Source organism: Diabrotica virgifera, chromosome 8 (genome assembly GCF_917563875.1).
Source record: "Diabrotica virgifera virgifera chromosome 8, PGI_DIABVI_V3a".
Classification (NCBI taxonomy): Eukaryota; Metazoa; Arthropoda; class Insecta; order Coleoptera; family Chrysomelidae; genus Diabrotica; species Diabrotica virgifera.
In genome coordinates this window covers 1,194,938-1,208,371 of record NC_065450.1, presented here as the reverse complement: position 1 = coordinate 1,208,371, position 13,434 = coordinate 1,194,938, and the positions used below count along the sequence as shown (strand labels likewise).

Here is a 13,434-nt window from a genome sequence, read left to right as displayed (position 1 = left end):
ATTTTAATTAAAAAATTCCCCTTCCCCTCCCCCTAGAAGGGGTGGAAACCTCTTGACTGGCGTAAATATTTTTATTATAACATTTAAATTATCCAAAAGGATTAAAGATTTCAGCACCTTTTCGATGATAAGATATATAACTTGAAGATATTTTCACTGATGAGGGTCTGATAAAACCAAAAACCTTCTGAAATTTTTAATCCTTTTAGATCGGATAGCTCAGTGCGACTAGCGGCTGACCCGCACTTCACTTCGCCTTGAGGTATGTGAGTTCAAGCCCAGCCCAGGCCATCGGAAAAACAAAAAAGGCTGACGCGCCAGTATAAAATCCTAAATATGAATCTGGCGTTTAGACTGGAATATGCGGGCATCTGATCGACCTATGAGGGAGCAGTACGGCAAGGGATAAAGGCTTGCGTCTCGGTGATACTCCCCCATAGATCCCTACCGAAGGGCGTTGACGCCTAAGAACGGTGTGTATAATACATAAATAATTTAAATTTTGTAATAAAGGTATACCATTTTAAGTTTGTACTTCCTTTCAAGTTTCTTTGACCAATATTTATTAAAACTGTTCATTTTTAAAAATATTTAAGAAAAACAGTATTTCCTTTTTACACAGCGGATGATGCCTCCTTTTTAAAAAGGCGAGCTAACATGTTACCTTTAGACATCCAACAAACGTGTGTGTGAAAAAAGGACTCTGTGATCAGAATCGAATTCTCGCAAAGCAAAGTAAATAACCGAGTGTTCAAAGCGCTGCTCTTGTTGTAGTTTGCGAAATCGGGCAGTCTTTTTACAGCTACGGTAAAAAATAATGTGTGCCGGATACTTCTTGCGTTATTTTAACTATTTTTGAACGTACCTATACTTATACAGGGTGTTTCATTAAGAAACGGAAATACTTGAATGGTAAATAGAGGTCACTGATGCGGTTCTACCATATACATACCGTTGCACGTCATCCGCACGTGACGTCAAGATACCAACACCATATATTTAAGTCGAAGGTTTGTTTCTTTTTAGAATCGTTTAGCTGAGTTCACTGGAATTACAGCCACTAGACATATTGTATTACAATATAAATAATATTGGAAGATTCCTATTAAGGGGGTATTTAAACGCCACGGTCAATTTGTGTGACATATAAATAAACTAACTAATTAACAATTCTTTGAATAGATGGCAGCACGTACATATATTTTCACTTTCTTATTTAATTTTCTGAACGACAGCATTGATGCCACGCATTGGAACTTACGTTCGACACATTTCGGTCTCGATCGTACTTTGTATTTAATGACGACAGCTCTTAATCCTTTCTTTACCTGCTATTCTGATAATGTAGGAGCTGATATAATAGGGGTAAATTCTCATTAATATATATACTAAACGTTCATTCATTTATAAATATTTCATTACTTCGTGATTCTTTACTTTCTTTACCTGCTCAGTAAGTACCTATCTAAATGACCATAAATGGGATTATGTTAATTATCAAGAGAATGAAGATCGAGTTATAATTTATAAGAATAGTATTTCTAAGAAATGTAAAATACGTAAGTCAATTGAAAAACAGCGTTCCTAAAATAACAATTTTTTTCATATCGAATGTCAACAGGGAAATTTTTTCCTCTGAAAATTTCACACTTACATTTTCTTTCCCATTTCAACATGCGAGGACAGAATAATAATTAGCCTAATGAGCCACTTACTTAAAACATTTTTAAAAGCGATATACAGCAGGATATATTATAAAATTTGAAGAACAAGTATTATGGACACAGATTAGATTCCGCAATGCCTTGCCCTTAGGCACCCGAGAGGCTCTATTCACTGTCCAAGTGCTTATATGCAGAGATGTCAACTGTGACTTACCTATATACATATTTGTTTTATCGACTACAAAAAGGCATTAGATAGAGTAAAACATGATCAGTTCACAACCATCTTGAAGGAAACGGGAGTAGATGATAGATCTAAACAACACATTAGATATGCCGACGACGCAGTAGTTTTTGCACATAGCCTAGATGTTTTGCAAAGAATAATGTCGCGCATATAAGATAGAAGTAGTGAACATGAACCCAATTTCAATAAAAAAAAGACAAAGTAATGGTATACCATACAAAAACTATAGTCAGTAAGCGCGAAATAGTAAATACACAACTTTTGGTTAACCAACAACCAATTGACAGGGTGGACAGCTACAGATACCTTGGTACCAACATAAACAGTCCATGAGACCACTCTAGTGAAATAAAACAACGCATAGGAAAAGCGACATCATCGTTCATAATGATGAAGTCTCTTTTCAGAAGTCACGGTTTATCACTTGTACCAAAATCTCTATCGTCAGATCCTATGCATTTTCTACATTATTATACGGAGTAGAGGCCTGGACACTTCCCGAAGCTTCTTTAAGAAAACTCAAGGCATTCGAGATGTGGTGTTACAGGCGCATTTTAAGAATTTTGTAGATGGATCATGTGACTAATGTTGAGGTCCTACGTAGAATGGGCAAGGACTGCAAGATTATTAACACCATCAAAGAGCGCAAACTAGAACATCTTGGCCTTGTTATGACGAATGAACAGAGATTAATGCCAATCATTCTCAGGGAATGGAAAGAGAGGACCAGGGAGAAGAAGAATATCTTGTCTTCAAAATATGAGAAACTGGTTTAGTACATCGACAAACAGACTATTCTAAATAGCAGCAAGCAAAGTTAGGACAGCCATGCTGATCGCCAGCATCCGGAACGGATAAGCAGCGTACGAAGAAAAAGAATATGTATCTCATTTCTAATTATTTTTCCGGATCCGAGTTTGCTCTCTATTTTACACTGTATTATCAGTTGCAGTAAACGATATTTATTAAGTTTCATAATATTATGATCGGGGTATTCAGGTTTCCGTTTCTTAATTGTAAAAGAGATTTCTGTTTGTTTTCCCGCAGTACCTCTACGTTGGGTGTTAGTCGTTCAGGATATTTTGAGGATACGTCGGTACACCCACATTTCGAATTCTTCTAGCTTCTTCAGTCTCCGTTATTGTCCAGGCCTCTGCTCCATACAGCAAGACTGGAAATATATAGCATTTTGGCAGCCGTATTTTTAGTGAGATAGATATGTCGAATTTGGTGAATTTATTTCTCAAGTTGTTAAATCTCTGGCCTTTTCAGTTCTAGATCGTATTTCGGTCGTTTGATCCCATTTCGAGTTAACGACTGTTCCAAGGTATACACATAAGTCTACATGTTGAATTAACTGGTTTTTTATTTTCAATTGTCTGGCAGGATTTTGAGTTTTGCTCACCAGCGCCATTTTGTTTTATTTATGTTTTTTGCTGAGGCCATTTTCCTGAGAATGCAAAAAGAAAAAGAGCTGTTAATCAAAATAAAAGCAGCCAAAATCGAATACCTCAGTTACATCATGAGGAACAGTGAAAGATATGGACTGCTGCAACTAATCTTGCAGGGAAAAGTAGAAGTAAAGCGAGGACCAGGAAGGCGAAGGATTTCCTGGCTGAAAAATCTACGTACGTGGTTCAACACAACAACTACAAATCTTTTTAGAGCAGCAGTGTGCAAAGTACAGATTGCCATGATGGTCGCCAACATCCGAAACGGATATACACTACAAGAAGAAGAAGAAGTCCTCTTTCTTCACTCGCTCTTTGTACCCTGTCCATAAGTTGCTGAATTTCATCGACACTGCGGGCAAGTACGAATGTATTACTCCACTCAATTTCAATAATTTTTTTCACTTACGAAAATATTTAAATGTAGGTACTGACATTAATTAATTGATGATTACACAATATTGTTTTGTCTATAATTTTTTATTAGTCTTGTGAGACTGAGATGGTTGGGACATATTTAAATAATGCAAACACGAGACTTCCCGAAAAAATACTAACGGGAGGATGGGAGGAATAGGAGGAAAGAAGAAGAAAGGTAGACCGAAAACCAGATGGAAGAAAGATGTTGAAAGGGACAGAAAAACTTTAAAACACAAAATTGGAAAAATAAAGCACCAAATTGGAGAGATTGGAAAGGAGTAGTAAACCAAGCCATGGGCCTTCAAGGCCTGGAGAGCTTAACTATATATGTACATACTATAATTTTTTTTGTATTAGCTTATATGCCTCGACAATTAATGACCATTAGCATAGTACAGTTAATTTTGCAATCAGGTACCCAGTGTAGTGTTTAGGTTGTGTGTTAAGTAAATGTCTTGTTACTTTGAAAAGTCGACGTCATTTTCTTTACAAAGAGACGCTAATTGTATCCGAACGTCTGCGTTCACTGTGACGTTTTACAATCATGTTTTTTTTTACTTGGTGCCTCGACAACTTATGGCCAATGGCATGGTACGTACCTACAGTGAATGTATGCAATCGGGTACCTTATGTAATGTGTAGTGTGTGTGTTGAGTAAATGTCTTGTTACTTAGAAAAGGCGACGTCATTGTCTTTGAAAAGAGACGCTAATTGTATCCGAACGTCTGCGGTCCCTATAGATATATTACCTAGTAGATTAGGCAAGTTATGGGCCGCTCTGTGCATCGAGGTGTAACGCCAATATTAAGGATTGAGTGGTCTAGCCATCTTTATCTGTCACATGCGCAGGATCGCTTGGTTAAAAGAGATAGATAGACCACTGATCGACTACTTCCGCGCTACGCTTTTTTGCGCAGTATGCCTTGTCTACCCTTAATATGTCTATGGCGGTCCCTCCGGTTAGTACCGATCCCACAAGGATAGAAACTATTTTCGTTTATTAATTTTTAATAAATGAAAAATTCTCCACTAAGGTGAGATTCGAACTCACGACCTTTAGGACCAAAAGTAGGCGCTCTTACCACTGAGCCACAGAGTTGGTTACAATCATGATTGAAACTCAAACAAGGTACAAAATGTTAACTGGGAGGGGGAGGGGCCACTTTTCTAAACAATACCTCGTGATTCGTATTTTTATCGCTACAAAACTTGTTTTCAATGTTTTGCAGATTTTTTTAAAATCCGGCAAACGCGCATCTGTCGCCATTTAATACATCACTGCTGCCATCTACTAAATGACACGTGAACTCATTTTCTCATCTATTAAGTGATAGCCGAACTAATTTATCACTAGAACAATGCCAACTTGTTACGGTTTTATCAACAAAATCCCTAGATTGCAGCTTTTAACTATAATGTTTACCTTTAGGTACAGTTAATTTAAAAATTATGGCACTCTGGATAATGAACGTTTGCTTAAAATAAAGCTTTTTGCATAGTTAATCATTTATGGTAGTTATTTTGTACCTAAGTTCAACAATTATTACATAAAAACCAATTTTTAGAGCAGGTTACCAAGTAAGTTATGACATTGTTTCCTATAAGTACAGTTATAAAAAATTTACTGCTTTCTTTGAAAATTTTACCTAGATACTATTAAAATAGAAAGTTTACACTTCACGTACATACTCATATGTTGAAGATTGGTTTTGAAATAGTGACGCTAACTGTACCTAAAGAGTATATGAATTTTAACATTGTGTCATACCACCTTAATGTAAATAAGAAATATACCCTGACTTGTTTCATTTAATTTTTACGTGGAATATTAAGAGATTGTATAAAGCCCACTTGTTCGGATTACAATCTAGCGGCGATCGAACAAAAGTGACATTTTGGCATAAATTGGTAATATTTATTTGACAGTTGCAGTATTGATACTTCAGATTTTTTTTATTCTTTGCTATAAATAATATTTTTCTATGGATGCTATACAATATGCAACTTCTCTCACTACTTACATACATTCAAACGAACAATTCCTCATGCAGTGAGAAAAGTCGGCCCTTGCAGTGAGAAATATTTTTTCTCACGGGTTCTCCTACAGTCTTTCATACTGTGATCGCCGTTTCCATGGTAACATGCACAATACAAACACAATTAATGTTGTCAAATAAATGTGTTATAGTAAAACCTACCAGGAATCATCTTTCAAAACTGTTCAAATATAACTGTTAATTAGAATTGTAAAAAATATGTATGTAAATTTTAAGAGTGTTAGAAATACCTACATGTATATGTATTTTATTTCAATTTATGCATGTAATATACCTAAAATTACCTAAATTATTTACTTTTCAAGTTTGAACTCTTGACAAAACCAAAAAGTACAGTGTACAACACATGAGAAAATGACATATTTCATAAGATTATAACTCAATTCTTGTTTTCTATTTCTAATGTTTTTATTTATTTATATTGAATATTAATTTCCTTTGTTGTATCATCCATTTCGCGAAAATTATGTGATATTATTTGATTTAAAATTAATTCACGAATTTTTTGTAATTGGGCAACAATGTCAACTTAGATCTCTGACGTAGATAATGACGTGCAACGGTATGTAAAGTTAGTTTAGCAGTAAATGGTTGACTTCAATTAAAACATCCTGGGTTAACAGATAATAGTATAAAAAGCCCGGTTTCAGGTAAAATTTAAATATGTTTCGTTTGCATATTTCAGGTAAAAATTTTGTGGATCCTTTGCTTTATTATAGGAGTACCGTCTAGTCAGTGTTAATTGTCAAGACCAACTCTGTCTAACCCGTTCGCTCATCGCTCCGGACCGGTCTTAACAATGGGCCAAGTCAGATAAATTTAATAGGTTTGTTCGTAGTACGATCCAATCGATCAGCAACCGTTGCCAACCATCAGACGCATGCGCAGTTAACAGTTAGCGCTGAGCAGTTAACAGTTTGAGTTCGTAGACTACGAACGCGCTTGCGTCTGACGGTTGGCAACGGTTGCTGATCGTTCTACGAACAAACCTAATAATATTTACGACCGCACTAACTGAAGTCAACCATTTTCTGCTAAACAAACTTTATATTGGACGGACTTATTGATTTATTTATTTATTTATTGTTCATACATATGACCTGGCCTCTAGTGACTAATCCAAGTCGTTGTTTTCCTGATGGGATTACAGATATTTTTTTTTATATTTTTACATTTTTTACTAAGCTACTAAATCTATTTTTACAATTAATAATTTGCCATAATCTATTAATTACATTTAACAAAATATTTTTGGTACTATCAACTCCCTTCTAAGTTATAAAGACAGTCCTCTATTTTCAGCAGAGAGTTGGTAGTTTTTTTTTTATTTAATGAATTATTTATGGAATTATTATTTTTATTTATTTATTTTATATTGAATTATTATTATTATAATTGTGAATATCTATTTTTGAACTTATATTTTATTTTATTTATTTTAACTTTATCTTACTCAACTTCATCAGGGTTGGATTATTTTTTGTCTTCTTCTATTATTATAAATTTCTTTTTGTCTTTTAGATATTATTTCTGTTAGATTGTTTAATATTCCAAAATATTCTTCATTTTGTAATATATCTCTTATTTCAATTCTTTCTAATCTTCTTCTCATTTCTCTACGTTCTTCATTTTCTACAGTATTTTCACAATGTAACACTATATGTTCTGGTGTACCTAGTTCTCCACATTCACAATATGGATCATCTTTTAAGTTAAATCTTTCCAAATATGTTGGGTACGGTCCATGTCCTGTTAAAAAGTGTACTAAACCTTGTTTTGGATTAAAATAATTTGGAATGTTTTCTAATATTGGTATAAAATTGTATAAACGTCTAGATTTTGTTGAATTTTCCCATTCATTTTGTCTTTTTCTATGTATTATTTCTTTTAATTCTCTTTTATTTCTTATATCTAATCCTATTATTTGTATTATTTTTTCATATTTTTCTTTTTTTAGCCAATAATTACATGCTCTTTTTTGTGTTTCTAAATGCATTGGCATTACTCCAGTTAAAACTGTGAGTGCCTGAGTTGCAGTTGTTCCAAGTGCTCTCGTCATTCTTACAAGAAATCCTCTCTGAGCTCTATTTAATTTTTCTGCATTTTTTTAATTTATTAATCTATGTGCCCATACACTTGAACCGTACCCTACAATTGATGCAAGTATTGTACTTAGGTATATTCTCATCTGTCGGAACGAAATTCTATATTCCTTCTGTGCTAGACTAGCAATGCTATGCATGATCTTTGTTGCTTTTTCACAGACATAACTCATGTGTTTTCTAAATAATTTTTGTTCGTCTATTATAATACCTAAATATCTTGTTTCCTTTTTTCTTTTTATTGTTTTCCCTCTAATTTTTATAATTGGATCTCTTTCTAAATTTCCTTTTATTAAACTATATGTTGTTTTTGAATTAGTTCAGAGAAATAAGGAAAAAAAATATCATGTTGGTGACACAAACCCCTCCAGGCCGAAACCAAATTTTTCGAGTATTATGGTCATCTATAATAATAACATATATGTTTCCTGCAGCCGATTTTCATGATATACATAGTTATAAACAAATGAAGATCAAAAAACGGTAAATTTTCGCTTTTTTCGCTTATTACTAAAAAATTGGGCATTTTAAACAAATTTGAGAGTAATAAACTCATAAACCGTATAAAAACCTTCAATATGGCGTGGCGTTCGCTGAATATGTCTATTCTTATTGATTGCTTAGAAAATTGCAAAATAAATCCTAAATTTTGATTTTTTATAAATATTCATAACTTATGTAAAAATTAACTTAGAACCTTTTTATTACACGGAATGCTGAAACTTATGGTGCTTAAATCATACCCTAAATTTCAAAGCAACTGGTCAAATAGTTTAAAAGTTATTTAATTTGTTTATCCAAAATTAATTTTTTTGCAACACTGTAAGTCAGAAAATGATGAAGTTGCAGTAATATTTTGGATAATTTATGAAAGAAGAAAATTTACAGTATTAACTTAATTTAAAAAAAATTACAGAAAATAATTCTAAATATTGCAAAATAATTTTGCAAAAACATGTGAATTAAAAAATTGGGGGGGCTAACTTTGTCCCTAATTGACCTAGGAGAGTTGTTTTTCTTTCTAAATATGTATAAAAATTCATTCTTTCTAAATATGAAAAAATAATTTTTCTACGGGTAACGGTTAAAAAGTTATTCTAATTGTTTATAAGTAAGCAAAAAATCGACATGTTTTGCAAAATAATTTTACACTGTTTAAAATTATTTTTTGTCATTTATTTTTAATTAGGGTAATAGTATAAATGTTCATCTTTCATAAACTGTCAGAAGTATTATTATAACCTCATAATTTTCTGACTTACAGTGTTGCAAAAAAAATGAATTTGGAATAAACAAATTAAATAACTTTTAAACTATTTGACCAATTCCTTTGAAATTTAAAATATAATTTAAGTACAAGAAGTCTCGGCATTCCATATAATAAGGAGATTCTAAGTTGATTTTTACCTAAGTTATAAATATTTAAAAAACTCAAAATTTATTATTTATTTTGCAATTTTCTAAGCAACCAATAAGGATGGACATATTCAGCGAACGCCATATTGAAGTTTTTTATACGATTTATAAGATTCTTACTCTCAAATTTGTTTAAAATGCTTAACTTTTTGGTAATAGACGAAAAAAGCGATAAATTACCGTTTTTTGATCTTCATTTGTTTATAACTATGTATATCATCAAAATCGGCTGCAGGAAACATATAGGTTAATAATATAGATGTTCATACTACTCAAAAAATTTGGTTTCGGCCTGGAGGGGGATGTGTCACGAGAAAAATCTTATTTCTCTGGACTAAATCTGATATTGTTAATTTTACTTTATTCATCCAATCATTTACTCTTATTAATACTTCATTTGATTTGTTTTCTAATTCAATTGGACGGACTGTAGATATACCACATTTATTGCCTCACCGATTTTATAACTGAGTTTCAAGGGTGTTTTATCGATTTTGCCCATTTATTTCTCGACCCATAAATTTAGAACCACCCTGCATATTTTTTGATACTTGGTACACATGTGATTGTGTTTGATTTAGAAATCAAACCACCCAACTAGTAATCACAAGAAAAATCCAGGTCCGGATTAAAAAAGTGATAAATTCATTTTGACCTTGAAACACCCTGTATAATGAAATTTTTAAAATCTGGTTGCATATTTGAAAAGAGCACATAATACTAAGTTTAAAGGTCGACTTCAATTTTTTCGCCAGAAAATTTAATGACTTTAATTTTAAAAAGCAGGTAATGTTAACTTTTAATAATGAATTACTTATTAAAGTTAATAAACAAATACTCGTTTTAAAAATAATCAATACTTATTTACTACATTCGAAGGACCCATTTAGTAATCGCAAGAAAAATCCGGATACGGTTTAACAAAAAAAAACATAAAGTGATTGGGACCTTGAAACAACACCCTGTATATTTAAAGTTTCAAAAAATCAAAATACACATTTAAAATTAGCACAAAAATCTGAACTCTTAGGTTCGCTTTAATTCTTTGCGCAGAAAATTTAATAAATTTAATTTTGAAATTAAACATATTGAAATTTTTAAGAACTCTGAAATTAAAAAGCAGGTTTGTAAAGCAATTTTAATAATAAATTATTTAAGTTACTGAGTAAATATTCAATATCAAAATAAGCAGTAATTATTTGCTATATTGGAACGACTCACTTACTAATCACAAGAAAAATCCAAGTCCGGATTAACAAAAAAATTTAAAGTAATTGTGATCATGAATATTGAAATTTTCGAAATACGTTTGTAGGTACATGTAAAGAGAGCACGAAAACTAAGTTTAATGACCTGCTTCAATTTTATGCGTAGATAATAATGACATTACTTTTAAAATTATATCGAAATTTTTGTTACGAGTTCTCAAAGTTCTTAAAAATTTCGACATAACTTCAAAATTCAAGTCATGAATTGTGTTGCTAAAAAATTGAAGCGAACCATTAAACTCAATTTTTTAGACACTTTTCAAATGTGCAAACGGATTTTAAAAATTTCCATATACAGGGTGTTGTTTCAAGGCCACAATTAATTATGCGTTGCAATAAATTGATATACGTTCTGTACGATATAAATCAAAACATACCGAATTAAATCTACTCTGGTTTCATTGTAATCTAAAACCGTATTGTCTCTGTTTTGTTAAAAAATCCCGTTTTATATAACTGACAACTAAAGTCTTTATTTTCTTTTCAGTCTTGCAATTGCCGTGATTTTGGCAGCAAATGAACAAATTTCCAGATCAACGTCGAAGTCTCCGCTATCGACAAACATCGTTTATGAGGATATCAACACCTTCTTTCGCAACACTCACATGCAAATTTCCTTTGTCGTGACCTCTTCGACGGACATTGCCATCGAAGACATCAGAGAAGATATGGAGGGTAAAATTTAGTACCGTATTACTTGCAATTTAAGAGTAAAAATTCAGAATTTAAACATATTTTTCTATGTTTAGTGGTACGTAAATCTTTAAAGTTTTGGTACACTGGATGATTGATAAAGAATGGGCACTACTTTAGCTACAGATTTCACAGTCGTAAATATTGTTTTATCTAATATTAAGTCGAGTATTATACCGGGTGGGTCGAATATTCAAACGGGCCATATGAAACTCAATGGGAAATTCTAAACTGTTATATTCCTGCTTATAGGACTGAAATTTGTATTGAAAATAAATGTCAAAATTGCACAACAGCCAAAAAATACAATATGATAATATCAGCAGAAAAAAACAAATGCATGAAAACATCTAAATACCCACTACGATGTAAAATCGAAATTGATGGAAAAATCATAAAGCAGGAAGTAAGGTTTAGGTATCTGGGAGTATATAACTAGTTACGGAGATGTTGAAGAAGAAGTACGACAACAAAGCTTAAAAACAAGTAAAGTGGCGGGATCTCTTAATGGCACACTCTGGAAGAACAAACACCTAAGACAAGACACAAAAGCAAGAATATATATAGTAGCAATTAGACCTACACATATTGACATACAAAGCGGAGACAAGACCTGACACCTGACACATCTAAAACGAGACGACTACTAGAAATAACAGAGGTGAAAATACCTCGACGAATATCAGGGAAAAGTCTGTTGGATAGGGAGAGAAGCGAAAACATAAGAATATAATGCAATGTAGAAGACATAAATGGATGCGTGACAAAACGGAAACAGGATTGGAACAAACATATTAGTAGAATGGCAGAGGATGGGATAGTACGAATAACACAAGATAAGTCACCAAATGGACGAAGAAGTATTGGCAGACCAAGAAAAAGATGGTGCGATAATTTAAACAACTTAGGAGGCTAATATTGAAGAAGAAACAGGCTTTAAAGACTACATATTATAAGAAAGAAGAAGAAGAAGAAATTGTTCTACGAATTTAACGTATTCCAAAATTTTGCAAAAATATAATACATTTTTCAAGGATTATTGTAAAAATAAGTCCACACGGAATGCAAGAATTGCGTTTGGTCATATTGTTTAAATTATTACTAAAAACTATATTGTTTAAAAAACAATAATAGACCAGGAAGGATCTGTTTTTAGGTGGATGTGAGGGTGTGAGAGGTGGCATTCGGATTTTTGCGGATAAAGTTAGGTGATAGCTTCGTTAATAATAATTGACTTATGCTCCTTCTCAAATATGCCCGAAACAATAATAAAACAAATAAAGTAGTTAAAAATTTCAAAAAAATTTGTTTTTTTTTCTAATTTCATTGCTTATAACTTTAAAACGATTCATTTTGGAACAAAGTCGTACAGCAATAAAACAAAGATAATTAAATTTTATATCAGATACCATGGGTTAAAAATGTCTTAATTTAACACCCTTGCTGCATAATAGCAATAAATATAAAATAAGGGGGCAAAACAAGCCTGTCCCTATTCAATGTTTTTCCATCACTTAGGTTACACTTGGAACCTTCCTAATTTGCTTAGAAAATTTTTGTAATGTGCTAAAACCGTGAATCAAATTTCATTAAAATTGACTCACTAGATTTTGCATAATAATTTTGCAGACTAAACTTTTTTAAAAATCAAAATTTTTTAAAATCTTGCACAACAAAAACTAGAACATACAAAGATTTGTCAATTTTTTTACATCTATAGAAGTACTCCACCTATCTAATTCACTTTACAGAATTGAAATCGGATTATTTAAGCAGCCTCAGCAATGTTTTAAAATTATAAACAATTTTTTGGCTTATAAACAAATTAGTGCTGTGTCCAGGAGGAAGTGCTACGGGCTCCTTTATTTAGATGGACTTACCCAAGTTTTTTTACGTATTTTGATCCGTAAAACACGAATTTTTTGGGTAACAGTTGATTCGGGTGTCGATAAGATTGTTATAAACAAAGAACTTGAGGAATTACATAACATCGGTTTTTCGCAAAATAAAACAATTTTTTTAATATTTCTTGGGTAATTCTAAGCAAAAAATGTTCTTTCAAGTTTTTTCGTAGGATGCACAGTTTTCGAGATAAACGCGGTGGAACATTCAAAAA

At 32.2% G+C, this 13,434-nt stretch overlaps 1 protein-coding gene across 15 annotated transcripts in view; it reads left to right on the top strand.

The window, feature by feature from the left end:
* LOC114337883 (prominin-1) overlaps positions 1-13,434 on the top strand; it is a 940,102-nt gene that overhangs the window by 214,230 nt on the left and 712,438 nt on the right. For all 15 annotated transcript variants that reach the window (XM_050658571.1, XM_050658567.1, XM_050658566.1 and 12 more), the window contains exon 6: positions 11,113-11,300. In XM_050658571.1, coding sequence (XP_050514528.1) covers positions 11,113-11,300 — 188 coding nt within the window. The remainder of the gene's footprint in view (positions 1-11,112; positions 11,301-13,434) is intronic.